This window comes from Gadus morhua, chromosome 9 (genome assembly GCF_902167405.1).
Source record: "Gadus morhua chromosome 9, gadMor3.0, whole genome shotgun sequence".
Classification (NCBI taxonomy): domain Eukaryota; kingdom Metazoa; phylum Chordata; class Actinopteri; order Gadiformes; family Gadidae; genus Gadus; species Gadus morhua.
In genome coordinates, this window is record NC_044056.1 from 17,116,916 (window position 1) to 17,143,302 (window position 26,387).

At 46.3% G+C, this 26,387-nt stretch overlaps 1 protein-coding gene across 6 annotated transcripts in view; it reads left to right on the forward strand.

The window, feature by feature from the left end:
* Positions 1-26,387, forward strand: part of znf423 (zinc finger protein 423) — a 110,706-nt gene that overhangs the window by 6,659 nt on the left and 77,660 nt on the right. For 5 of the 6 annotated variants that reach the window (XM_030366958.1, XM_030366954.1, XM_030366957.1 and 2 more), the window contains exons 2-3: positions 12,301-12,363; positions 20,911-21,111. In XM_030366958.1, the coding sequence (XP_030222818.1) occupies positions 12,301-12,363; positions 20,911-21,111 (264 nt within the window). The remainder of the gene's footprint in view (positions 1-12,300; positions 12,364-20,910; positions 21,112-26,387) is intronic. The other variant, XM_030366956.1, reaches the window with a different exon arrangement.

Sequence of the window (26,387 nt, forward strand, 5' to 3'; positions counted from 1 at the left end):
CTTTTTACAACTTCAGGGTTATCATCTTTTCCATACTCGTCCTCTCTAATCCATTTTTTTCCCTTCCATTCGCGCCAGCTCTCCTGCCTGGCCGCATCCCTCCCCTTCTCTCCCTGGATGCTCGCCGGCTGACACCCCTCCAAACCCCCTCCTCCTACTGTACATTAAACATTAGCGGCGGGGGCAATTAGCAGCGCCCCTCAGCACACCTGGTTGATGCATAATATATTTATTGGCCGCCCCTGTCTCCCACCTTCTCTGACACACACACACACACACACACACACACACACACACACACACACACACACACACACACACACACACACACACACACACACACACACACACACACACACACACACACAGAGAGACAGACACACACACACACACACACACACACACACACACACACACACACACACACACACACACACACACACACACACACACACACACACACACACACACACACACACACACACAGAGAGAGACAGACACACACAGCTATAGTCTCCACATTCCTCGATCCATCTTTTGTTAGCTTTGTCTCTTTGGGTTTCCGATGCTCAACACTGCAGATGAAAGGGTGGCTTTGAGGAAAAAGGGAAACTGTGTGTGTGTGTGTGATTGCACATGCAGTCTGACCCCGTCCTCGACCTTTGGTTTCATTCCCCCCAGGCCCTGGCAAAGGTCACCAGGCTGGCCAAAATCTTCAGGCAATACTCTTCGAGGAAAAAGTTTTTCCCGCTACAAAGAGAATTCATTCAGCTCCCAAATTAACTTCTACATTTAAAAAATGTATGTTGTTTTTATGATTTAATGTTTTATACTTCAGCAGTCTGTTTAACATGCCATTGTTGTAATGCATTGTTCACAATTCTTACCAATTTGGTGTTAACTTATCAAGGACACAATTCATTGTTGTGTTTTTGCTACAACATGTTCCATCTTGGCTGCATAAAAGGTGCCGATGGCTCATGTGGGCTTTAGCTCACACAGTTCCTGTCAATAGCAGATGCAGGCCTCCAATTATACAATCAGAAGACTGCTCCCTGTCCCCTCTAGTAAGGTGAATTAAAGTAAACCCATTGAATGTTGTATTCTTCTTCGGGTTGTTGATCTGTCTGGTGGTCATGCCCTCGCACAGCCTTAAACAACACTGCATGTCTATAAACCTTGTCGCTTCAGAGAGCATGTGTGTGTGTGTGTGTGTATGTGTCGTGTGTCATGTGTTATTTTAAAACCAGCCCATCCCCACCCCTCCACCCTCCTTGTCCGTCCACTCCTCCTGGTCCCCTCCCAGCCCGGGCAGCCCAGACAGTTGTGTTGCCTCTCTCAAAAGCATGGCCTCTCACACAGAACAAGCTGTTCGCATTGTGCTCATTTCTATGGGGCCCACTCTGCTGGCCCCTTGTGCCAGCCCCCTCTGCACCGACGGCTCTGGTGAACGCGAACGCCTTTAGTTGGTTCTTTTTCGACTCCTCTCTGTTCACTTCACAAGTTAAAAGGCAAAGGACCCCCTGCCGAGGCAGCCACAATGACGGTACGGTGGAGGCCCTTTGAGAAAAGGGAGGAACGAGAGAGAAAGAGAGAGTGAGTGGGGCAGAAGAGTGTGAGGGAAAGACTTCCAAAAGGGAGAATAGGACAAAAACAAATAGTCAATTCTTACTGGTGTCTAGACTCTCTCGGACAAACCACTTGTCCAAGGTTCCTCTTGTCTGACATGTGTCGTGGATTATGTTTTATAAATGCATTATCAAGGAACCTCTCACAGCCTCCTCCATTGTTCTGAAAGCTCTTCTGAGAAATGTTTTGGATAGCTCATCTCTGTATATAATTTCACAATTGTGACTGTGGTACTGGTATTAGGGTTCTTCTCTTGTCCAATGTCCCCCAAACCGATGAAGAAGACATAGCAAAGGCCCAATAACCAAGACATCATGAGTAGTTACAGTGTGAATATAAATCAGAGTATGGTGTCTTTTCCTCCGACGAACAAAATAAGGTGGGTGAGGTGGATCATTAGTTGTGTGTGTATTTGTGTGTGTGAGTGAGACAACCCAGACCAGTGTTAAAAATGCAGGAGGCTAGTCTGCTGAAAGGCCTGGAGCTGATGGACAGTCTTGGGACCAGCAGCACGGCATCTCCTCCAACCTCTCTCCCCCCCTGCCCCCCCCTGACTCTACATTCTGAATCCTCACTAACACCCTTCCATCACAGTCCAACTTAGCACGATCCACAAGCATTGAAGTAATAAAAGGCTCATTATTATAAACACAAGCGCACTGTTTGTGTAATGATCAAATGCAGGGTTAGGGGAGATGACCTAGAAATGGGTATCAACGACGTGTTGGTGGGTTCAGAAGCGTAAGCATACTGGGAATTGTTGACTTACCAAACATAGATGAATAACCTATGAACCATTAATGCATCATCATACCAACAATATATTTCTTAGTTTTATTCATATGACTTTATGGATATTACTGACATCTTGATGCGTCTGCGTTGGTTCTTTGGTAATATAACGTGATGATGCTGAAGGACATAAGGAGGGACTTGCACCACAGTAAATGCCCACATATTATACAGTTCTTAAGTCAGCTGGGACATATCCTCCACCATAAACAAAAAAAGAAACCCCTACTAACCTACAAATCTGCCTTTGGTACATGGCTACTCGAGGGCTGTGTGGAAACCCTTTGACTATACCTCCAAAATATTATATATTTGTAATCTCGGCAAGTAAAGGCTTTCAATCTAGGCTGACTATGATCAAATGCTGTAAATGAACCAACTCTTTTTCATATGCAAAGATGTGAACTAGTATGTCTTTCTTACCCTGTAACCAAAATCTGTTGCTAAGCAATCCAAGCGCAAAAAAAGTCTGCGGCCTCACTGCTATATTTGTTGCCAGGTAACATGAAATGGGAAATGTTAGAGACACAAGTGTATTCAGACAATTGCATACAAGTAAAGCCTTTTTCTTAGAACTGTTATCGAACACTGCAGTTATTATTATGGGTGGATGATACTTGGGTCTTGAAGCTTTGTGCTGTTAGCTGGGACAACCTCTCTTTACCCAGTGGGCCATTGATCTTGGGCTGCCTCTGTCTGGGTTTGGGATAAGACCCTGGATGACAAGTGAACTCTCACAAAACAAACACAACTAGCCACGCTGTCATCTAGGGACTAGAAACACTGTGTGTGTGTGTGTGTGTGTGTGTGTGTGTGTGTGTGTGTGTGTGTGTGTGTGTGTGTGTGTGTGTGTGTGTGTGTGTGTGTGTGTGTGTGTGTGTGTGTGTGTGTGTTACTCCCAAAAGAGAATGACAAAGTAAGTTAATCTGTCCCCCAGTAATTCATCATGACACAAAGCTCTCTCTCTCTCTCTCCCCCTAATCAAGTTTGTATCAAGCTAAATAATGCCTTGGTGTGAAATTGGAGTCTCCAGTTTAAAATCACTCCCAAGCCTGTACTAAAAGAGAAGGCAATCACGCCCCACCACCAGCCAAAAGTCTGCTAGTTGGCTTTCACTATGAACATTTAAGTGTGTGTGTGTGTTTGTGTGTGTGTGTGTGTGTGTGTGTGTGTGTGTGTGTGTGTGTGTGTGTGTGTGTGTGTGTGTGTACACCTTTTAATGACACATACAAGAAATGTCTTCCTCTCTGCTTTTAGCTGCTTTAAGTGAACTCCTGGTGCCATGTCTTATTTGTGTGTGTGTGTGTGTGTGTGTGTGTGTGTGTGTGTGTGTGTGTGTGTGTGTGTGTGTGTGTGTGTGTGTGTGTGTGTGTGTGTGTGTGTGTGTGTGTGTGTGTGTGTGTGTGTGTGTGTGTTAAGCATGCGCGCCCCAGTCTGTAGTGGTGAGTGCAGGGTGCTGGGGGAACTTTTAGTTCAGTTATTTCTGGAACCTTCCCCAGAGTGGAGCCACTCCAGAGGAATGCTTTTCTTCCGCTTTCACTTTCACTCTCTCTCCTTTTTATCTGGTGGGGCGCTCACCGATTTAGTATTTTTTTTATGGCAGGCCTACCTCCTCTCTCTGCGCTCTCATCTTACCTCTCCTTACTTCACAACAGGTACCGCCCTATCCTCTCTTCTCCCGGTGTTTGTCATGTGAGGAGTGGCAAACGCGCATAAACACAGTATGCATGTGTTTGTGCGTTGCTCGTAGTTACCTTTTTGGAGTCATTTGCCGTCATTTTTTTGCACTTGGTTCTTCTTGTTAAGCAGCAGAGCCGTGGATGGATGGGGAGAGATGCTGCCATCCAGGTGAGGGAGCTTGCGAATCACTGAAATGATGTCTTTGGAGTGAACATTAATGAGTTCCCTTAAACACAGAGTTCATGAGTACAGAACACGCCTTCAACAATGCTCAGTTAAGAAAGTGTATTGACACTGTGCGTGGACATCTTGACCTGTCCCCTTGATGTACGGACCTCCCTTTTAGAACCTGCTCCAATGGATTGTATAGGATCCAATCGTTGCCGGAGACCTAAAGACCTTTCATTTACGATCATTCATGGCCGTTCCAAGCAACCGGTTGGGCCACCGTCGCACAACAAATGTGTGGTGTTGACTTCACAGGGCCTCTAGTCTGTGGAGGCTTTCTTAAGCATGAGGAATTAGATCCAGACAGGGACTGAGCTGGCTGGAGACGGTCGCATCAATCAGGATCTCACTATTGAGTGATGTGGAAAAGAGAAGAGATTGAAAATAAATAGAACAGATGATTCTCAGGATATAGTCTGGCACAGGAGGTATAGTATGGGGGGGGGGGGGGGGGGGGAGCGATGCAGAGAGGGGGGCCCAGGAAGATATGGAGAGGGTTGAGAAGCGTTGACTGAGATAAAGGCGTGTGGAGGGAGGTCAGCTCTCTCTGCGCTCTCCCTTTTGGCAATGAGAAAGGGAGAAGCTGAAGGGAGGAGAGAGAGAGAGAGTGAGAGAGAGAGTGAGAGAGAGAGGGAGAGGGAGAGAGAGAGAGAGAGAGAGAGAGAGAGAGAGAGAGAGAGAGAGAGAGTGAGAGAGAGAGGGAGAGAGACACAGAGAGAGAGAGAGAGAGAGACAGAGAGAGAGATCGGGGAAGCGATGGAGCGATGGAGCTTGTCCGCCAGGCTCTACGGCCGCTGTTGATGTTCTTCCTCCCGCTGCCATCCGTCTAAGCCCTCTGCTTCTTCTGTCCCCTACACACCACACACACACACACACACACACACACACACACACACACACACACACACACACACACACACACACACACACACACACACACACACACACACACACACACACACACACACACACACACACTTTTTCTAGTCCCTAGACAAGCATTGTGCTTTTGGCCAGTGGCTTTGTGCTGTGTATGTGTGTGTGAGCGTGCATGTTTGTTTGTGGAATTTTAAGGCTGTTTTGTTCAGAAGCCAGGCCGACAGAGAGCACGGTTTTTCCTGCTGATAAAAGTATTTGGTTAATCAGCTTCTGTCCCTGTCCCCTGACTATACATATATATACATATATTTATGTGTGTGTGTGTGTGTGTGTGGACAGCCCATTGAAGTTAGGGAACCCCCATGGGGTAGGCTGTGGGAAGAGATTGGCATCAGCTCTTAGCCAGTCGTGCCGCAGTGGCGTTCCTGAGGGACAGGGAGGGCAGCCAATGAGAGACTCCCTCTGGAAATATATGGAAGTGAGGGATTTTTGGTGTGTTTGTTGAATTTGAGAGAATTGAATTAAATTGGCAGACAGCAGAGTAAGTAGAAGCGAACGTATGCATTTAATTTTTTACAAAACACGTTTGTTGAAGATATTAATAAAGAGCACTTGTGTTTTGGACATTTGCGCTCTCTTTGTCCAGCTCCAGCTGTCAATCGTGCGGCCTGTACAGGACTAATAGCCGGCCTATCACATGCTGCCCTGCCTATGTCCCGCCTTCTTGTGCCATCCTGCCAGTGCAGGATTGGACACAGTGACCCGCTCATCGAAGGGAATCTAGGAATGGCAGCACTCAAAGCCCCCTCGGGACTAGGTGTGTGTGTGTGTGTGTGTGTGTGTGTGTGTGTGTGTGTGTGTGTGTGTGTGTGTGTGTGTGTGTGTGTGTGTGTGTGTGTGTGTGTGTGTGTGTGTGTGTGTGTGTGTGTGAAAACATGAGGTATGAGATGGAGAAGGGTGCTAGATGGACATTTATTTTTTATAGCAAACTATATGAATGAGAGAAAAAAACAAATTTTGAAATGCAGGGTATTATTAAGGGCCTGCATTGCCACGTTGTCTCCTCCCACTCTCTGCAAAATGCATTCTCTGCAGCATAGAACAATCCAAAATGTGGATGTATGGACTGGAATGGGAGGTTGATTTATTGTATTCTATTTTACATGGAACATTTCTGAAAGTGTTTACGGTAGAGATGCACCGATCAACCGGCCGCCGATTAAAAAAGCCGGTTTTGTATCCAATCGGCCACAATCGGTGACCTGCCGGTCACTGTCGTAATTTCCGGTTTTCGGCCGATCAAACTCACCCGCATGCGCGGTGCGTAGCAGCTCAAGGCGCCCAGAGCGCGGGAAGAAAAACATGTCGCTGATTTGGACTTATTTCACTGTGTGCCAGGACGACCCAAAACACGCTGTTTGTAATGCTTGCAAGTCAAAAATAAGCCGTGGGGGATCATGTTGCTAGGTACGCGTCCTGCGTCCCTGACGCATTCAAATCTGAAAGGACGCACTAAACTCACTATCCATGCGTCCCGGGGACGCATCTAATTTTCCCCATGAAAAACGATACATTGTGAACATTAAACAACTCGTGTTTAATCACAGTAACTGGCCAAAGAAACCTTCTTGTGAGCAGACCAGACAAGCACTGTTTCAACCCTCTGCGCATCTACTCGGCGCAGACGTGATCCCCTGTTCAAAGTATCGCGACATGCTAATTTAGCCGCTACCAAAACAACTAGCTCGTCACCGCTGATTTCATTTCAACAATTAAAAATACAAACTTCATAGTAAATAAACCCACGTTTCCACTGCTCGATGCTGTGCTCATTCGTGTCGATTATGTTGTAACGTTTAGGGGACGTGCTGTAATGAAATAAATGAAACATAATCCGGTGGTGGTGATGAAAACTACATTGAACGGCAGCCTACATATTGTTATGCCCAAACGGCGCCTGCGCATACATCGCGCTTCCAACGAGATCCCGTTTTTCTCGAGAAACAGGCAGAGAAGAGAGAACGCAAAAATACCACCAAAGAAAAAGATGAAACCTATTGCAGGTCAGCAAACTATTGCAGCTGCATTTTCTGTCCCCACTACCTCTGCACTCCTCCCTGGCTCTGATCAGCCTAGAGAGAGTACCTCAACATTGCCTGTACCTACTTCTGCCTCCCCCTCTACTGAGCCTGATGAGCCCACTGCAGAAGAATTGCCTCAACCTTCTACATGTTCCTCCCAAAAAAAGCGAACTTTTCTGAAGCAGTGGCTCACCACATACAAATGGCTGCGCTTTTCAGATGACAATTTCATGTATTGAGTTTAACACTATTAATTTCATTTAAGAAATAGAATAATAATAAAAAAGAAACACATTTTTTAAACTGGGGAGTCGGGACCCATTGAATTTCTCAGGGACCCACCCAACTCGCCACCTGTGGGTCCCGGGGACTCACTACATTGAAAACCTATCAACATATTATATGATTATAATTATTTCTTAGAAAATCGGTATCGGAAAAACCGGTTTTGGCAGGTCAGACCTCCTTAAAAACCGGAAATCGGTATCGGCCAAGAATTTTGCAATCGGTGCATCTCTAGTTTACGGTGAAAAAAACATTGGTTTCTTGTGAAAATATATGAAATATATTATTATCAACATCTTTGAGGTGATTTAATTTGAAACTTTATTCATTTTTTGGTAAAGTTCTTGGTAAAGTCAGGTTGTCCATAGCTGTTTACCAAGTTAGCTAGATGCACACATCCTTAATGGGAAAATAATGAAATATAAGGTTCATATAAAGTGATTCATCAGATAAAAATGCACATTACGCTTGATGCTACAACGTTTATGTCAAACAGCACTATCAATTTAATTAATTAAAACAATGATGTCCAGGTTCGTTTTTTGTTGACATTAAACCAAATATAATTGAATGAATATGACATTAAGTTTATTAAGCTGATTGTGTTTATTAAGCTTACAATCATTACATTCAACCATGACGATGCAACCGATAATTTCAAGAATGATGCGAGTACATCAAATTGGTCAAATAAGCAAACTGCTTATTAGTGCATACATGTGTCCCTATTAGGGAGCTTTTTGTAGATCCACTGTGTTTGTGGTGAGGCTTTGTATGTTTGTTGTGTAGTAGCGAAATGTTCAGTGTAACGGTTAAGCAGCCATTGTACTCTTTATTATTATTTTTTTATTGTACAGTATATCTTTTTTATGGCCGATAAGCATTCATGCGTGTGCGTGCACAAGGGATAATGTTGTATGCTGTTTATTGTGTGCACCAAAGCATGCCCCATGCTGCTAGAGATGCTCCACACACACACACACACACACACACACACACACACACACACACACACACACACACACACACACACACACACACACACACACACACACACACACACACACACACACACACACACACTGTGTCTTTTTCTCTTTATTCCTTTTTCTTCTCTCTCCCAAACATAACTCTCTCTCTCACACACAATTCACAGGCACATATACACAGTAATAGTGTCCATAGGGAGAGGGGCAGAGCCTTTTGTCAAGGACTTAATTAGATGGCTAGTAGACACACACACACACACACACACACACACACACACACACACACACACACACACACACACACACACACACACACACACACACACACACACACACACACACACACACACACACACTACACACAACATCAAGGTGGGTCCAGAAATTGTTGTGTGTGTGTTGATTACTTTAGTTAACAAGCAGGTATTTTGTACATGTTTACTTTTGGTGTGTTTGTGACTGAGAGAGAAGAAAGCAACATTGTGGCAGAAAGATTGCGTAACAACATTTTGACACTACTAATCTTTCAGCTAACAAATTACAATACAAAGGAATATCTGTAATCTAGGAATACATTATGCTAAATAGACTGGGAGGCAGAGTGTGTGTATGTGCACATCCATGTAGGTGTGTGTGCAGGTGCTCCCATGAGACTGGTTTCTTCTCAACTTTTAAATAGACTAAGGCGCGAAGCAGACGCTTAGAAATAGAACACATGACCTGTAAAATAAAGGGAAGGATGTTAAAGAATGTATGAATGATTGAAGGTAAAGTTGTCCTCACAGAATCCAATGGAGATTAAGAATAAGGGAATAAGAATATTATGGTGTTTATCGTGTGTGACGTGTCACATTATGTCCTTGGACGCGCGCGCACACACACACACACACACACACACACACACACACACACACACACACACACACACACACACACACACACACACACACACACACACACACACACACACACACACACACACACACACACTGTTGTACCCAGGGTTCACAGTAGCGGTGTGTGTCTCCCGGGCAGGGGGGTGATGAGAGAGAGCAAGCGAGAGGATGTGGGAATCTAAATAAAGCTATGTGTGCTTGGCTAATGAAACACAGTGTATTCCCCACACTCTGATCTCCCAGTGGTCTCATCAGGGGTGGAATCGAAAGGTGGAACGGGGCTGTTATAAATGGCGAGTTCTACTAGTTGACTATGGAACTAGCTATACATTTTACAAATCTGCCCAACCAACTATGAATGCATGGAAACATTGTCTGTCTCTTTGGAGATCTGCCTTTTCAATCAAACCAGCTTTCTCCTTTAAACTTTTAGGTGGTTGTATAACATTTTTATTCTTACATTCTCTTCTCAACAAGTGTGTCTGTGTGTGTTTGTGTGAAAGCGACTTGTCTTGTGTGTTTTCTCTGGTGAGTACACACCTATCTTACAGTTGTGGCGTCACATCAGTTGTTGGGCTCGAGCTTGATTTGAACCTCACTGATCGATAGAAAAGTATCTCTAGTTTTTCTGGAATATATGTGTATTTAGTGAATAATATGTGGTTTTATAGATTAATTAAAGGGTCGGATCATATATTCCATAATTGAATGAATAGGAGGTAGTAATTGTGTCCCCATACGTCTGAAGCAATTTCTAAGGGCAAAGGGGGATAAACCCCTTGGAAAATGATTTGTCACCTGTGATAAGTGTGTGAAGACACAGAGGAGCTGGGCGTTAACACATTGTGAGATAGGGATACCACTTTAGTAAGGACTTAAACCTATACATTAGTTACATTCAAGGCAAGGTCAAGCAGTCCCCCAATCTGTCTGGCACTCAACACGTATCATTATTCTCTCAAATTGATATATAATACTGCCAAATGTTATGAACAGAAACGCCAGCTTAACTGTTCAAGTTCAGGTTAAGATAGATCGCTATTGAGTCTTAGGTGGATTTAGCCGCAGAAAGGAGCCTGGCAGCCGATATTAATGACAAGCTATTACTCGACCACAGAGCTGTTTGTCCTGGATGTGATTGGTGACGCCTGATTGAACATTTATCAAATTTGTCCGACTTGTTCTTACTCTGGGTCTGTCTGCTGTACGGTTCAGCTGGATTTATGAATGAAACAGAACATATATATGAGGTGTGCTGGCCCAGAGGTAGAGTTCCTCTTCTTTTTGTTTTGCTTCCAAGTTCACCTCCAGGCCATTCTTATACAACATAAGTTATTAAACATAGACTTATGGTAACATGTACTGGAAGAGTGAGAGCAGAGATGGGACTTTAACAGTGGGAAACAGGAGAGTGCGTGTGCGTGTGCGTGCGTGCGTGCGTGCGTGCGTGCGCGGGCAACGAATCATCTTGGATTGGTCAGCTAAAAGCCTTGCCTGTGGTTTCTCTTGGCTCAAACCAATATGAAGTCATACTTCAACACGGTTGCTGCTGAATGCTCCAAAGTTCAATTTATCAGAGCTAGATCATGTACCACTGCTTAAACATTTGGTGTAGCTTAGTATAATAACACCCTGCTATTTATTTATATTAAGAGTAATATTTTAACAGGAGAAAGAAAGTGAATAAAAAACAACTACTGACTGTTTATATTTTGAACACAAGACTTAATACAATTTCAAATCCACTCTTTACACACAGTAAATATAAATATTGCAATATTCTCAAGTTGAGGTCTTCAGGGGATAAACTATGTGCAAATGGTCAAATAAGACAAATGTCCATCAGCCATTTCCAGAAACAAATGGACTTTGAATTCAACATAAACCATGTAGGCCTTTTTCTTTCAGTTTTACTGGAATAAGGCAAGGCTGACCGAAGGTGTTTAGTCTCTCTACAGGAGCCGGCTAATACACAACAACTTGTTGATGAGGCCCGTTAGGAAGAGGGTGTTGATTTTTCAATAAGGTTGATACAGATATCGTTTGTGTGTGTGTGTGGTGTGTGGTATGTGTGTGCGTGTGTGTTTGGGGGGGCGGGGGGGGGGGGGGGGGGGGGGGGGTCACAGGAAATACCCTCTGTTTTGGTGAGGAAGAGCGAGGTGACAGGAAACCCTTTTGTGTGGCTACTCTATCCTTTTCCTGTTTATGTGCCAGTGGTACTTCCTACTTCCTGTTATACCCAGGAAGTTACACATTCCAGCTATGATCTCCTGTGTGTTTGTGTCTGAAGAAAGTGGGTTTTCTTTTCTTGCCTGTTGACCATTTCCAGTTTACAGAACAAAACATTCCTAGTAAAAGTGGAAGTATTTATATTTGTTAAACTGTGATCTTTATTAAATTGTCCAGCATTTTTTTTCTGGACAGCAAATGTCAGTGCAAGGGGTGATTACATAAAATAGGATAGCGTGAGTTAGATAGGTCTCATCCTGTCCAGGCTTACACCAGTACTCATAAGATCACTGTGTTACGAGAGGAATCATAGAGACCCTATCTGTGAGTCATTCCGGCCCATAGCTAAGCATTGACTCCTCTGTCACCATGCCAACCCCGGTATTTGCTGAGACCCGGATTTGGATAAAAAAAATAGCTGGGAATGTTTTGACACATCCCTGTAAACACACACAGTCCGAAAAGATTTCTTGGGTTAAACCCTGGCTCCAACTGTGCCTTGAACCCGAAGGCACAGTGGAGAAAATAACACTTTTCCTTCATGCTTACACTGGTACTAAACCTCTGCCTGTCTCTCCGTCTCTCTCTCTCTCTCTCTCTCTCTCTCCCCAGCAGTGGAAGATGGAGAGTCTTCCGAGTGTGGGGGAACCTGGGATGAATCGAATGTCCAGACAGGTACTGTGCTTACACACACACACACACACACACACACACACACACACACACACACACACACACACACACACACACACACACACACACACACACACACACACACACACACACACACACACACACACACACACAAGCTCACACACACACACACACACACACACAAGCTCACACACACACACACACACACACACACACACACACACACACACACACACACACACACACACACACACACACACACACACACACACACACACACACACACACACACACACACACAAGCTCACACGCACGCAGCTATACACAAGCTATTTTAGACATAAATTCTATATGGTTTACATTGGTTTGTCTACTATGTAATGAGAGCGGGGTGTGAAGTAGACCTCAGTATTGACCGAGAGGATACAACTCCCGCGCTTGGCTTACCAAGTTTATGGCGTTCTGCATCAGCAAGTACCCGAAAGTGCATACTCTGTACTCGCACGACGCTGTCTTCGTTTAGCAGAGGCAGGAGTAGAATTAGTGCAGTGGTGTCATGAAAGGCTACTTGTGGGGCACACACACACGCACACACACACACGCACAGGCTTGCAGTCTATCAGGGCACACTTAACACAGCCCAGCTACTGACTGGGGGCCTGCAGAGACCCTGAGACATACTGCTGAATAGGGGGTAAATGCTCGGTACACTCTCTCTGTCTCTCTCTCCCTGTCTCTATTTCACTCTCTCTTTTTCCTCCAGCTGGGTTGCTCTCTTTCTGTCTCGCTCTTGTTCTCTGTGTTTCTCTCCTACCTTTTCCTTTTCTCCTCCATGGTTCAGTTCTTCGGGGAAGGAGGCGTAGGAAAATGTGTGTGCGTGTCCGTGTGTAGGAACACACACTCCCTTCATCCTCCTGCGGCCCTTCCACACCCCACCTCCCTTCCTTAGCACTGTGTGAACCCTCCTCCGGGGGCGGTGTGTGTGTGTGTGTGTGTGTGTGTGTGTGTGTGTGTGTGTGTGTGTGTGTGTGTGTGTGTGTGTGTGTGTGTGTGTGTGTGTGTGTGTGTGTGTGTGTGTGTGTGTGTGTGTGTGTGTCTGGGGACCTTGGCTTCCTGCAGGATCTAACATACACAGCAGTTCTGGCGAGCCCCCCAGGACCTCAGTCAGCACCCCCACCCCCCCCCAGGAGCTTACACACGCAAACACGTATGCAGACACACACACACACACACACACACACACACACACACACACACACACACACACACACACACACACACACACACACACACACACACACACACACACACACACACACGTTTGAGCACACACTCACACACGCACCCCCTCTGGCCTATCACACACGCACGCCTCAGTGTGTGATAGGCCGCCCTCCTTAGTCAGCTGCTCTGTTAAGTGTGGATATCTATATTAACACCTTCTCCCTCTGTCGCCTTCTCCTTATCCATCTTCCACTTTTTAGCCTCTCAGATCTTAGAGATTGTGTGTGTGTGTGTGTGTGTGCGTGTGTGTATGCGCAACCGTTTTTGGTCTTATTTAAGTATATAAAAGACACAAACCACTTCCTTGGAAGTCCCTGGGAGATGGTGTCAGAGAGGACAGAGCAGGCCATAAACAAAGGGAGGAGTAGCGGGGAGTAATGCCATGCTTCCATTGCACTGTTAGACGTGCACCTATCCCCTCTCTCTCTCCCTCTTTCTGGCTAAATGGTGTGATGCGTTTGGAAAGACCCTTGGCCCCCCCTCCTCCCCTGACACACACACACACACACACACACACACACACACACACACACACACACACACACACACACACACACACACACACACACACAGAGAGAAACTCCTCCTTCTTCTTCTCCTTCCTGTTCCCATGTCCGTCTTTCCCCTCAAGAGGAGTCTGAAAGCTGAGGCGCTTGTGTGGAAAGGGGGAGACTTCTGAACTACAGGGGAGCGAGCCGCAGCTGCCCTCCCTTCCCCGACCCATGGGCCTCTCCCTCTGCCCTCCCGGTCCGCTATGAGAGAGTGTGGCTGTGTGTCGGTGTGTGTGTGTGTGTGTGTGTGTGTCACTTTTCCATACCATTTCCACATTCAACTCTTGTCAACAAGGACTTGGGGGGCAGTAGTGTGTTTAGTTTAGTACGGTGTCAGTAAAGTGTGCAAATTCTGTACATTTGCACACTTTACTACACTACTGTACACCACACTGACACAAACCAGTCCCACACACAGCGTGCTGGTTATTAGTCACGGGGGAGAACAAAGCCTGTCATATCTCCAAGGAGGAAACCGAGAAACTGAGACCGATTCGATTATCATGACTCGTCTCATGGCGGTGAGACGTGTGTGTGTGTGTGTGTGTGTTACTAGCCAGGGCATTGGGCTGGCCATCTCGGGGGTATGTATGCACAGCACATACAGTCAGCCCTAATTGTCATCCATCCATTTATTCTAACTTCCATCCATCCACCCATCTCTGGGCTGGGAGAGCAAGTTTTTTTTTTCCAGTTTGTTTTCTTGCTCCCTGTGGAACAATGGCAGAAGAAAGAGAGAGCGAGAGAGAATGAGATGAACGATGGCAGGGTGGAGAGGGAATGCTGGTGGGGGGGGGGGCAGTTCCACTCCCACGCTGTAATATCTTCATGATCACCAGGACGGCAAATGAAAAACAGGACACTAGTCTCTCTCTCTCTCTCTCTCTCTCTCTCTCTCTCTCTCTCTCTCTCTCTCTCTCTCTCTCTCTCTCTCTCTCTCTCTCTCTCTCTCTCTCTCTCTCTCTCTCTCTCTCTCTCTCTCTCTCTCTCTCTCTCTCTCTCTCTCTCTCTCTCTCTCTCTCTCTCTCTCTCTCTCTCTCTCTCTCTCTCTCACACACCCCCCTGGAGATCCATAATATAGTTTTAATTTCCCAAAGGCTGCCGCAGGAAAACAGTTTCTGTGTGTGTATGTTTTTGTGTTTTGTCTGTGATGCACAATCGAACTCTGTATATATGTGTGTGTGGGTTGCACCATTTTTAAATGTTTTAATCGGTGTATATTTTTGAGTGGCTAAAGATCAAAACAGGATGGCATCGGTTAGCAGCTGTCGTCTTGTCGGCGTTGTTTGTGTTTTCCCCCTTTACTTCCATGACGTTGGTGGGTGCTTACATCAGCCTGTTCCTCTAGACACCACTGCACTGGGTGCTGCTCTCTAGGCCCCTCTCGAGGCCCTCCAGGGGGCCGTCTGACCCTGGGTGTTTTCCTGTACATCTTGTCCCTGGAGACCCGAGGCGATGTGTGAAAACACAGGCCAACACACGCACCTATTTATTCACTCACTCATTCACACACAATGCATGCACGGTCAGGTGGCAAGGTTAGAGGGACAGACGGGAGCCTTGCCTTCCTGTTATAAAGACTCGCACAGAGAAACAGAAACAGAGGGAGGTAGCATCGGTGAAGCTAAGGTATCCTTGTCCAGCTGCACCTGTCCCAGCTTACACACGCACACACACACACACGCCTGTGCAAGCTGGGGCTTCAACTCGTTGTATGAGTTCAAATCTCCACACTTGCGTGCATGTCCAGGTGGCTTGTTGTCAAACCAACAAGATGTTCTCACTGGATTAACCTCATAGTACGTAAGCACAGATTGAGTTTCCCCATTGTATTCCTCTTGTGTGACAATTTCAATCTCAAATCGCATGCAACAGTATCTGGGGATGTGACGCATTTCCAAGTAAATTGCAATGCTTTGTTATAATACCCTTTTATCCCTGAGACCTATCTCTCTAAGTACGCAATCGCAATCATTAGTATCCGTTGGCAGTGTTGTGCACGCCTGCGCACACATTTGTGTTAAAATCACAAAGGACGGAAATGAGCCGTCAAGTTAAGAAAGTACACTTCCTTTTCAAGTTGTCTTCAATTGTCATTGTCTCCAAATGTGATTTCTTCAACAATGGACTATAGTCTGACCTGACACTTCTAGAAGTTGGCTGCAATTTATTCTGTTAATGAAAGAAATAGCTTTTTCTCATGAAGTTCTCTTGTGTTCAATTAAACCACCTTTTAGGAAAAGCATTAGCAAACAACACAAATGCTAATTTAGCTTATAGAACCCTCCTTTTTGACACTCCCCTAAAATATTTTTGTTCCACCCTCAAGCAAACGACCAGCTAGAGAATTATATATTCGACAGTACCCGTGTTCTATTGAAGGATATAGCAATGAGAATGCATAGATGCGTTCCGTTGACCTGGTGTGTGTGCGTGTGCGTGTGTGCGCGTGTGCGTGTGCGCGTGTGCGTGTGCGCGTGCGGGCGTGCGTGCGCGCGCGCGCATGAGTGTGACCTGATCCGAAGCTTGACATAGTCAAGAGAAAAGGGGCCTTGTGTTGAAGAATGTTTGGTTTCTAAACATGCTGCTGGAAGCCAGACAGAAGTGTGTGTGTGTGTGTGTGTGTGTGTGTGGAGCAGCAGACGGGCCACTGAACTCGGAGCGGGCCGCAACCTCCAACACCTTCATTCCTCTCCCCCATGTTTGCCCGTTTTCTATGTCCTTCAAACCCAGAGGTTTGAGCACTTGACAGAATTATTTTTTTTAAGTCTTTAACAAAAATCTGCTTCCTATTTATGATTAATTAGATTGTTGAACAGTTTTCAATCCATAACATGTTTGAGGGTTTTTATTATATCTGAGCACATACTGTTAGTTATTAAGTAAACACACAGCAGGCCCATCTGAAAAACAAATATTAACATGTACAATTTAAAATTTGTGTTTTTCAAGTTACTCAGCTTTTTTAGCATTTTTTCCAACTTCGTTTCTTTGAAAATTTTAAGTGCATATTCCTCTGGGATCTTCCTGCTTCCCTCTTTGGCTTCCCTCTAGTCATACATTAAGCTCATTGCATGTTCATTATCTCAATAATCTGCTTGCACAAAACCACACACACACTACTTGATGGAGAGGCTACAAGCAAAACCTACATATTCTTGCAAACATGTTGAAAATACGCATTATGAAAGTACACACTGATCACACTCAGAGTGTCAAACATGCACACAAAAACACGCACATCCACACAGACTATCGCTGTAAACTGAACCAGCGTTAATTAGTGGGCCCCAGCTAGGAGTAGTTAGACGCGGCCACATCATTTTGGACTGCTAATTCACTTCTCTTTATCTAATTAAAACACACACACACACACACACACACACACACACACACACACACACACACACACACACACACACACACACACACACACACACACACACACACACACACACACACACACACACACACACTATATGTAAAGTGACCTCATAATTCGTCGCGGATGCAATCGAGTAAAGTTTTTTTTTATCAATGTGTCTAAGATGCATTTGAATGACAGATGTGACACAGCAATGCTGGCATATCACTGAATCACTGTGCAGTGAGGGACGGTGAAACTAGACCTTTCTAGTGATCTGCTCTAGTAGCACTAGTTAAAGCAGCTCACCGCAGACACTAAGAAGTCCAGCATCGAGGCAGGCATTAGGGAAAGCTTGAGTCCGTTAGTGACTCTCTACAACATAATGACATTTTGATGTCTAATCCATATCGGGTGGCAGATAGGGCGAGAGAAAGCTCTCCACGTAATGTTCTCTCCACACTATCGACTTGGTATATACAATTCATGTTCTACCTTGATTAAAGTATTGTATTTTCCATTATTTCTAATTCATAATTTTAGGCTTGTTCGTATGATTGATTGTGATGTGTGTGTGTGTGTGTGTGTGTGTGTGTGCGCAAGCGCGCTGTTACTACTAGTATAGGGACAGTCTGTTACTCAGAGATAATGGTCCTCTATAGAGCTGTGTGTGTGTGTGTGTGTGTGTGTGAGTAGCTCTTGCCTATCCAGCTGGCAAGCATGCCTGTGTGCACGTGTTCGTCTGCACAAGGGAGGGCTCCTTGCTAGGGACCTTCGCCACACTGTTCAATCAATACACACACACACACACAGACACACACACACACACACACACACACACACACACACACACACACACACACACACACACACACACACACACACACACACACACACACACACACTCGCCCTCTCTTGGGGGGCCACTCCCGCTGTTTTTTGCTATTGCGTACGTGTCTTCTCGTGTGTAAGTATAATGTGTACATTTTTGAGGATGAGAATATTGGCAAAGAGTGTGTGGTTTTTCTGATGGACATAGATGCAGAATGTGTTTATTCATTCTCAGAGGAAGGAAGATGCAGTAGAATATGATATGAATAAGTCATGGAACAAACGGGCCTTGGCGGCAGTGGAAATGGAAGGACTGGCCTTCACCATGGAGGGGGGTGGGGCTTAAATGGGCCCACTTGAATAACACATCAGAATGACAGGACGCTGGTAACCTGTCACGTGTGTGTCTTTGTAATTAAACAGAAGCATTGAAAACAAAGGGGTTAAGGAAGAGGGGTGACACTGGTGGAGGTAGTGAAGGGATGAACACGGGGCAGAAAGGGAACAGGGCGAAGAAGAAAGAGAATGATGATATGTCTCTGATGACTCCTCCCCCCCGTTGCTATGACAGCAGGTTGTGTTGGCATGTGCCAAACTTGGCTCTGCTCACACCTCTGGCATCAGGGGCACCTTGGTGTGTGTGGGTGTGTGTGTGTGTGTGTCCAAGTTTCTGCTTGATTTTACATCTAACTCTGTCTGCAATAGTCTAGCACGTATCGACTATAAACATCTGGATCACGGTCTAAACTAATTGATTGTACACACACACATAGATAGATAGATAGATAGATTAGTGTTGAGTAAATTGATTGGACAATAGTCCAAGTCATAACCTTCATCCGGCATCTTATTTTCACTAGTGATTTCTCTCACCCCCTAAAGATGCTAGCACACTACCCCAACAAACGGCAACGCCAACTTATAGAATGTGGCTCATCCGACCGACACCACCGGGTCTGGCACCTGCCCTGCTGTCTGCGTTTTTCGGGGCAGTGTGCAAGCGCCTTGATATTGTTAGTGGCTATTGTAGTCATTCGGATTAGATTTATACCACCGCATTTTGGTCTATTAGATGTATTAATCAGATGTTAGAGAAACGGTATATTGTGAAATGCATGAATTCAGGTATTCACATTTATTTGCACTGCTTTATTTGCCTGCTTGTTCTGAATGGATAACAGCGTTCTTCTGTATTTTCTGATGATGTTCTCAGACTGTCCTAGTTGAGAGGAAAAGAGCAGTGGAGAAGATGCTCGGTCATTATGATCCAGTTACTAATAATGCGTTTTCATCTTTTAATACTGGCCATATTGAGATATCAGGCTAAGTGTGTGTGTGTGTGTGTGTGTGTGTGTGTGTGTGTGTGTGTGTGTGTGTGTGTGTGTGTGTGTGTGTGTGTGTGTGTGTGTGTGTGTGTGTGTGTGTGTGTTCATTCTGGGACCCAGTCCCTCCCTGGCCAGAAGGTGCTCTCACCACTGGACAGATGGCCAACGCCCTCCCACTCTCCTTCCTCCATTTCCTCCCTCTTACCAGCTCTCTCCATCCATCCTTCCTCTTCTTTACACACACACACACACACACACACACACATTCACATACACACACAGCCTTTCCCCACCACAGCATCTCCACCCTGCCAAGCCACTGTTTGTCACCACTAGTAGGTCACAAAATTAATGCAGAACTTAGTTTTACGGTTTTTGGTCGGTTGAATCGTGTATTAGATTGCGTATCTGATGTGTACAGGGTTTTTTGTTTTTTGTAGGAGAACCAAAAACAAACGTCTTGGTATACTTCTTCAGAGTTGGCCGCCTCCTGCCATGAAACTTGGTTTCTTCATGATGAGAAACCGAAATAAATGTCTTTACCCATTTGGGTTTCTCTGTACTTTTGCACTCTCTATAGAGCTCATTATTGCTCAAATGGGCCATGTTGGCACACCTACTTATCTACCCTCTGTGTATTCTGATTTGGACCTTTGGACGACTGTAGGATGTGTTATGCAAAACCAGGTTGTGGGCGGGCTCATGTCGGGAAACTGTTTTCTCGATGCCGGGACGCACTCTGAACCAGCCAGCGGTGCGGCGCGTCTTCACACACTCAATTAGAGTTGGTGTATCTACTCTTACTTTATCCCTCCTTCTTTCTCCCTCGCTCCCCTCTCTTCGCTCACACCATTTCCTCGGCCTGTGTTCCTTTCTACTCGGCCTGCTCGCCGGTGACGGTCGTACTGGGTTCTCAGTGTTCATAATGTGATAATAAGGTGTGAAGATGGAGATCCAATGGAGCTCAGGGGATCGGGCATTTACTGTACAGTCTCTCCCCCCCCCGCCCCTTACTATCATGTCCATGTAGTGTGACCCACAAACACGTTTAGAGTGCGCTTAAATACATTTTAGCTTTTCACCCGAGCAAAAGAAAGACATTCTGTTGACGCGCCCGTTTATGAGCGATTCCCGCGGTGAGTGGCTGTGTCTCACGTTGACCCCCCCCCCCCCCCCCCCCCCCCCCCCCCCCCACCCCTTGTGCACCCCCCAGACGTCCCCGCTGCGGAGGCGGAGGCGGAGGCCAAGCTGCGTCGCGGGGGAGGGCTGCCCGACGAGGACCACGACGAGCCCAACGACCTGGACCCGGACGACGACCTGGACGACGAGTCCATCTTCACCTGCGACAACTGCCAGCAGGACTTTGAGTGCCTGGCCGAGCTCACGGAACACCGCACACACCACTGCCCCGCCGGTAGGACTGTCCCTCTGTCTTCTCCTGGTGGCTGTCTGTCTGTCTGTCTGTCTCTCTCTGCACGTCAACAGCGACCATGGAGGCTTGTGTGGGATTCACCGAGATGTATACGTTGAGGTATATTCGATAAGGGCTACATTGCATTGAGGTATATACATTGAGATGTATTCGTTGAGGTCAATACCTGAGGTATATTTGAGTTATATACATTGGGGTGTATGCATTGAGGTTAATCATTGAGGTATATTTGATGTGAATTCAGAAACTATAGCTATGGAGCGTGGGCTGGGGGAAGGTAAAATGTGTGGAGTAGATTGAGGTAGTTAGCCCAGCGGTATCCTTTTAGAGCTGCTGTCATTTCTCAACAATAGACTGGTGATTATAATGACTCTTATGGCCAGGCCTCCATGTCTGCGTCACCTAAATACTGCCAGTGGCTTTACCCCAGTGGTGGCTTTTTGTCCGAATACTATTCAGGGGCGAATGGATATGTCAGTGCCTTTCTTACATTGACAAAATTTTCCACTGAGGCATAATACCAGGGTATTAGTTATGATAGTTATGAATTCTTGTGATATTCAGTCAAACAACTTGGTGTAGCGGAGCGCATTACCATTTGAATGGAATGTTAAAATGTTCGAAGTTGGATCTGTGTATGTTTTACGATATTAATTTTTCCGAAAAAAGCAATTTGGTGAACGGTAATGTTCAGGTACATGACTTGTTGCAGGATGAGACTGTTTCCAGTGGGACATTTTGTACCTTGATTATTTAGACATGGTTAAAACAGCCCCCCAACCGCAACCAAGAAATAGATCTAATATGGAACCAAGGGCTTCTTGTTTTGGAGCCAGAGCTTTTTTGGTTTCTTCTTCTGCTAAAATGTTCACTTGCACCTTTATCGCTTGAACTCCGTTTTACCCACATGGTCTCTGGAGAACACACACACACACACACACACACACACACACACACACACACACACACACACACACACACACACACACACACACACACACACACACACACACACACACACACACACACACTGGCTGTTATTAGTAGCAGTGTAATTAATGGAGGGGCTGAAAGAAACACGACGGGGGCATCTGGTTCCTACAGATTAATCCAAACGCTCACTTAACGAGCCAACCTGACACACACACACACACACACACACACACACACACACACACACACACACACACACACACACACACACACACACACACACACACACACACACACACACACAGCGTGTGTATGAGCACGTGTGTTCACCTTTGATAGGGCGATGTAGGAACAGGGCCCATTGAGAGAGAAAGGGAAGTGTGGGGGGTTGATCGGGGGTGTGCGTGCCCAGAGATGTTTGTGTGTTGTATAACACAAGCCTCTAAACGCTTGCTCTATCGATCTCCGGTTGCAGCTCGGCATCATTGACAGAATCTCACCAGTTTGAGGGATTTGCATGGTCTTCAAATAAGAAGGATGCGATTAATGGACATTTTGCAATGTCACGATGTAGTGCTATTTTGCCCGATGCATGGAAAGATCTCTAATGTATATTCCTTTTATATATTTCCACAATATACATTTTCCTTTGGCCGTTTTTTTTATGCATGTGGACAGATGCACGCACGCACGCACGCACTTATGCACGCACGCACACAGAGGGATGCTGTCGCTGCACAGGATGTGGACTATGATGTGAGCTCAGCAGTTAGGGGAAGGCTACATGTTACTGAGCAAGAGGGAGAGAAAGAGAGAGGGAGAGAACAAGATCGACAGAGGGAGTGAGGGGTGAGCGAAGGGGGGGGGGGCAAATGAAATGAAATAAAATGAAATGATAAAACATTTTTTTCCCCTGAGAGAGAACGGCCTGAGATTGCAGAGTTATCCCAGTGCCTGGCAGGATGTGTGTGTGTGTACATGCATGTACCAGTGTGTGTGCGTGTGTGTATATGTGTGTGTTTGTAAGGGAGAGGAAGGGGGAGAGAGTTCGGCTTTTGTTAAGGGATGTGGTGTTTAGGCTTTCTTATTTGTTTGTGTCGGTGGCTGCATCCCACACACATACGTGGAATACTAGCGGGGAGACCATGGCTTTGTCATTATTACTGAAAAGAAGGCTAAATTAAAACACATGGAGTAAAAACATTTGTATCTCCTGCGGTGGATACAAATGTTTTTTTTTGATTTTTTTTCACACGCACGCACGTACACACGCACGCACGCGCACAAACACACACAGGGAGAGAGGGTATGGGTGAGTGTGATCTTGCCATGATTATTTGCTAGTAGAGCTTATTTATTGTAATCAGAATAAAGTGTTGTGTCTTTTTATTCATTGATACATATTAAACAAAGAGGAACAGATTTAATCAATCAGGCCGAAGTACAGAATCAGAATGGAACTCTAAATTGGCATGCAATTGGCTTTGAATTGGCTTGGTTAGCTGTCAGCCTAATTTCACTATAGCAGTGATGGGTTCCAGGTTAGCAGCAAATGTTGACTGGGTCCCAGGTGCTAGAGTGAAGAGCCGCGTAATTCAGAGACACTTCAGCAGAAGGCCCCATTAATGTGAGGAGAAATTAGACCTATAAACACGTACACATGCATGCACACACGCATTGGCACTGATCAATGTTGGAGTCTTGCATGGACACACCGCATCTGTTCAGGCTCATATTATTTGTGATGGTGAACGATGATCCATGGCAGAAGTGTGTGTAGGTGTGTGTCTGTGTGTGTGTGTGTGTGTGTGTGGTTGCATGTGCGCTTAATGGATTGGCCTACCTCTCAATAATGTAGACCGATCACTACTGTCTCCACTTTAACGAAACCCAGAATTTTATTTTTTGCGTTGAACTTTATCTGCCCTGTGACTTTGGATTTGTGTGTGTGTTCTCGGTTAAGCGTGCACATACAAGGGAAGTTTGTTCATGTCTGTGTCTGCGGCGTTTAGTGTGTGGTGTTCTACATTTGATTTGCGTGTGTGTGAGCGAGCGCGCACACACACACACACACACACACACACACACACACACACACACACACACACACACACACACACACACACACACACACACACACACACACACACACACACACTGTCAGAGGGCAGTGCTTGGAGGTCTCAGTAGGAGTCAGAATGTGGAGCAGGGTCTCCCAGTAGACAGGAGGAGCAGGGAAAAATCCCTCCTACAGATCAAATGGAGAATATTCTCTGGCCCTGATTGGACACACACACACACACACACACACACACACACACACACACACACACACACACACACACACACACACACACACACACACACACACACACACACACACACACACACACAAAGACACACGCACACTAAATGAGTGGTGTGAAGCTCTACAATGACTGTCAGGTCGCTCTCCAGGCAGCCAGGGGGGAGGTATCTGGATCTGTCTCCGACAAACAATAATCGACTAACCTCACCTGTAATAGTAGATGTTTAAGGTGTGTGTGTGAGTTTGTTTGGTCTGTGTGTGTGAATGTGTCTGTTTGTGTTTGTGTGTGTGTGTGCAGAGGAGGGCAGTGTGTGAAGGTAAGCTGGCTGAGCTCAGGAGCTCCGTTGATTGCATGCATTGCGACGCGTGGGTTCTGTGGATTATGTTATTCTCCTTTTTGTCTCGCCGGTCGCTCTTTCACACTCTCTTTTCTCCACTTCCTGTCATCCACCTTTCCTGTGCAGCTGTGCTCCACGGGGGGTCGTGGGGAGGGGGGGGGGGTCGTGGGGGGGGGGGGGGGCTGGTGGCGGTGGCTGTCTATCGGGCCCTGGAGGGGGGGGGGGGGGGGGGGGCGCGCGTGTCACGATCGGGGGTGGGAAGAAGACATAAACACTGATCCAGGGAAAAGGAAGGGGTGACATGGAGAGTCATTTTCAGAGGAGACCAGGGTGAGGACAGCTGGGCAGCTGGGGCGCAGAAGTGGGTGGAAGGGGTGCGCCACAGCACACACACGTGCACTCGCACACAGTCGCACACAACCTCAACATTTAATTGACACAAATTCACACATTGAACACATGCACGCATACATACACGCACGCACACAGACACACAAAAAATAGGAAGGGGGACAAACTCGCGCACACACACACACACTTGTGTGTCTGTCGTCAGGGCAGCAGCTGAGTGCTGTAAGGTTGAGACACTTATTAAAGCCACAGATCACTTTCAGCGAGGAGGGGGAAGGACGGAGATGCACGCGCATGCACGTACATGCACACGTGCAGTCCAGAAGCTATTGCTGACTGACAGAATAAATAGTTTCCCTTGCAGTCACAATGCTGTCCACACACACACACACACACGCGCGATCCCCAACCTTGTCCCTTATGTCCTCTCTCACCCTCTTTACCTGCTTTGTCAAACCATCCATCTCTTAATCCGTTCTTCTCTCTCGTTCTCTCTCTCTCATTCTCGTTCTCTCTTTCATTCTCTGTCCCTCTCTCTCTCTCTCTCTCTCCCCCTTTCTAAGCCTGTCTGTCTGTTTGGTCTCTCGGCCTGTCTCTCTGTCCCTTGTTCTCTGTCTCTCTGTCTGTACCCGCCTACCGGGGGTGGCCTGTAGATTCCTGCGCTAAGCCCTTGGCACGGAATACACACACACACACACACACACACACACACACACACACACACACACACACACACACACACACACACACACACACACACACACACACACACACACACACACACACACACACACACACACAGCTGGCTGCCGCTCAGGCTTTCTAGGGAGAGGAGGCGGGAGACCGGCACCAACAGAGGGGAAGGGGGCTCTGTGTGTGTGTGTGTGTGTGCGTGTGTGAAAGGGGGCACAGCATGCTGAGAGAGAGGGAGCAGGGAGGTGGTACGGACGAGAGGGGTGGTTGTGAAGTCATTTTTCATCACAGGGTTCATTTTTCATGGCAGTTCTCTCTTTCTTTGGCATCCTTTTTCTCTCTCATACACTCTGTGCCTCTCGCTCCGCATTGCTCTATTTCACTCGCTGACTCTCCCTATCCACTTCTCCCCATGCTCCCTTGATCCCTCTTTGTCTCCCTTTATTTTCCCTTTTTCTCCCCGCCTCTGCCCCCCCCTGCTCTTCCCTTCTTTCTGCCTCTCTCTCTCTCTCTCTCTCTCTCTCTCTCTCTCTCTCTCTCTCTCTCTCTCTCTCTCTCTCTCTCTCTCTCTCTCTCTCTCTCTCTCTCTCTCTCTCTCTCTCTCTCTCTCTCTCTCTCTCTCTCTCTCTCTCTCT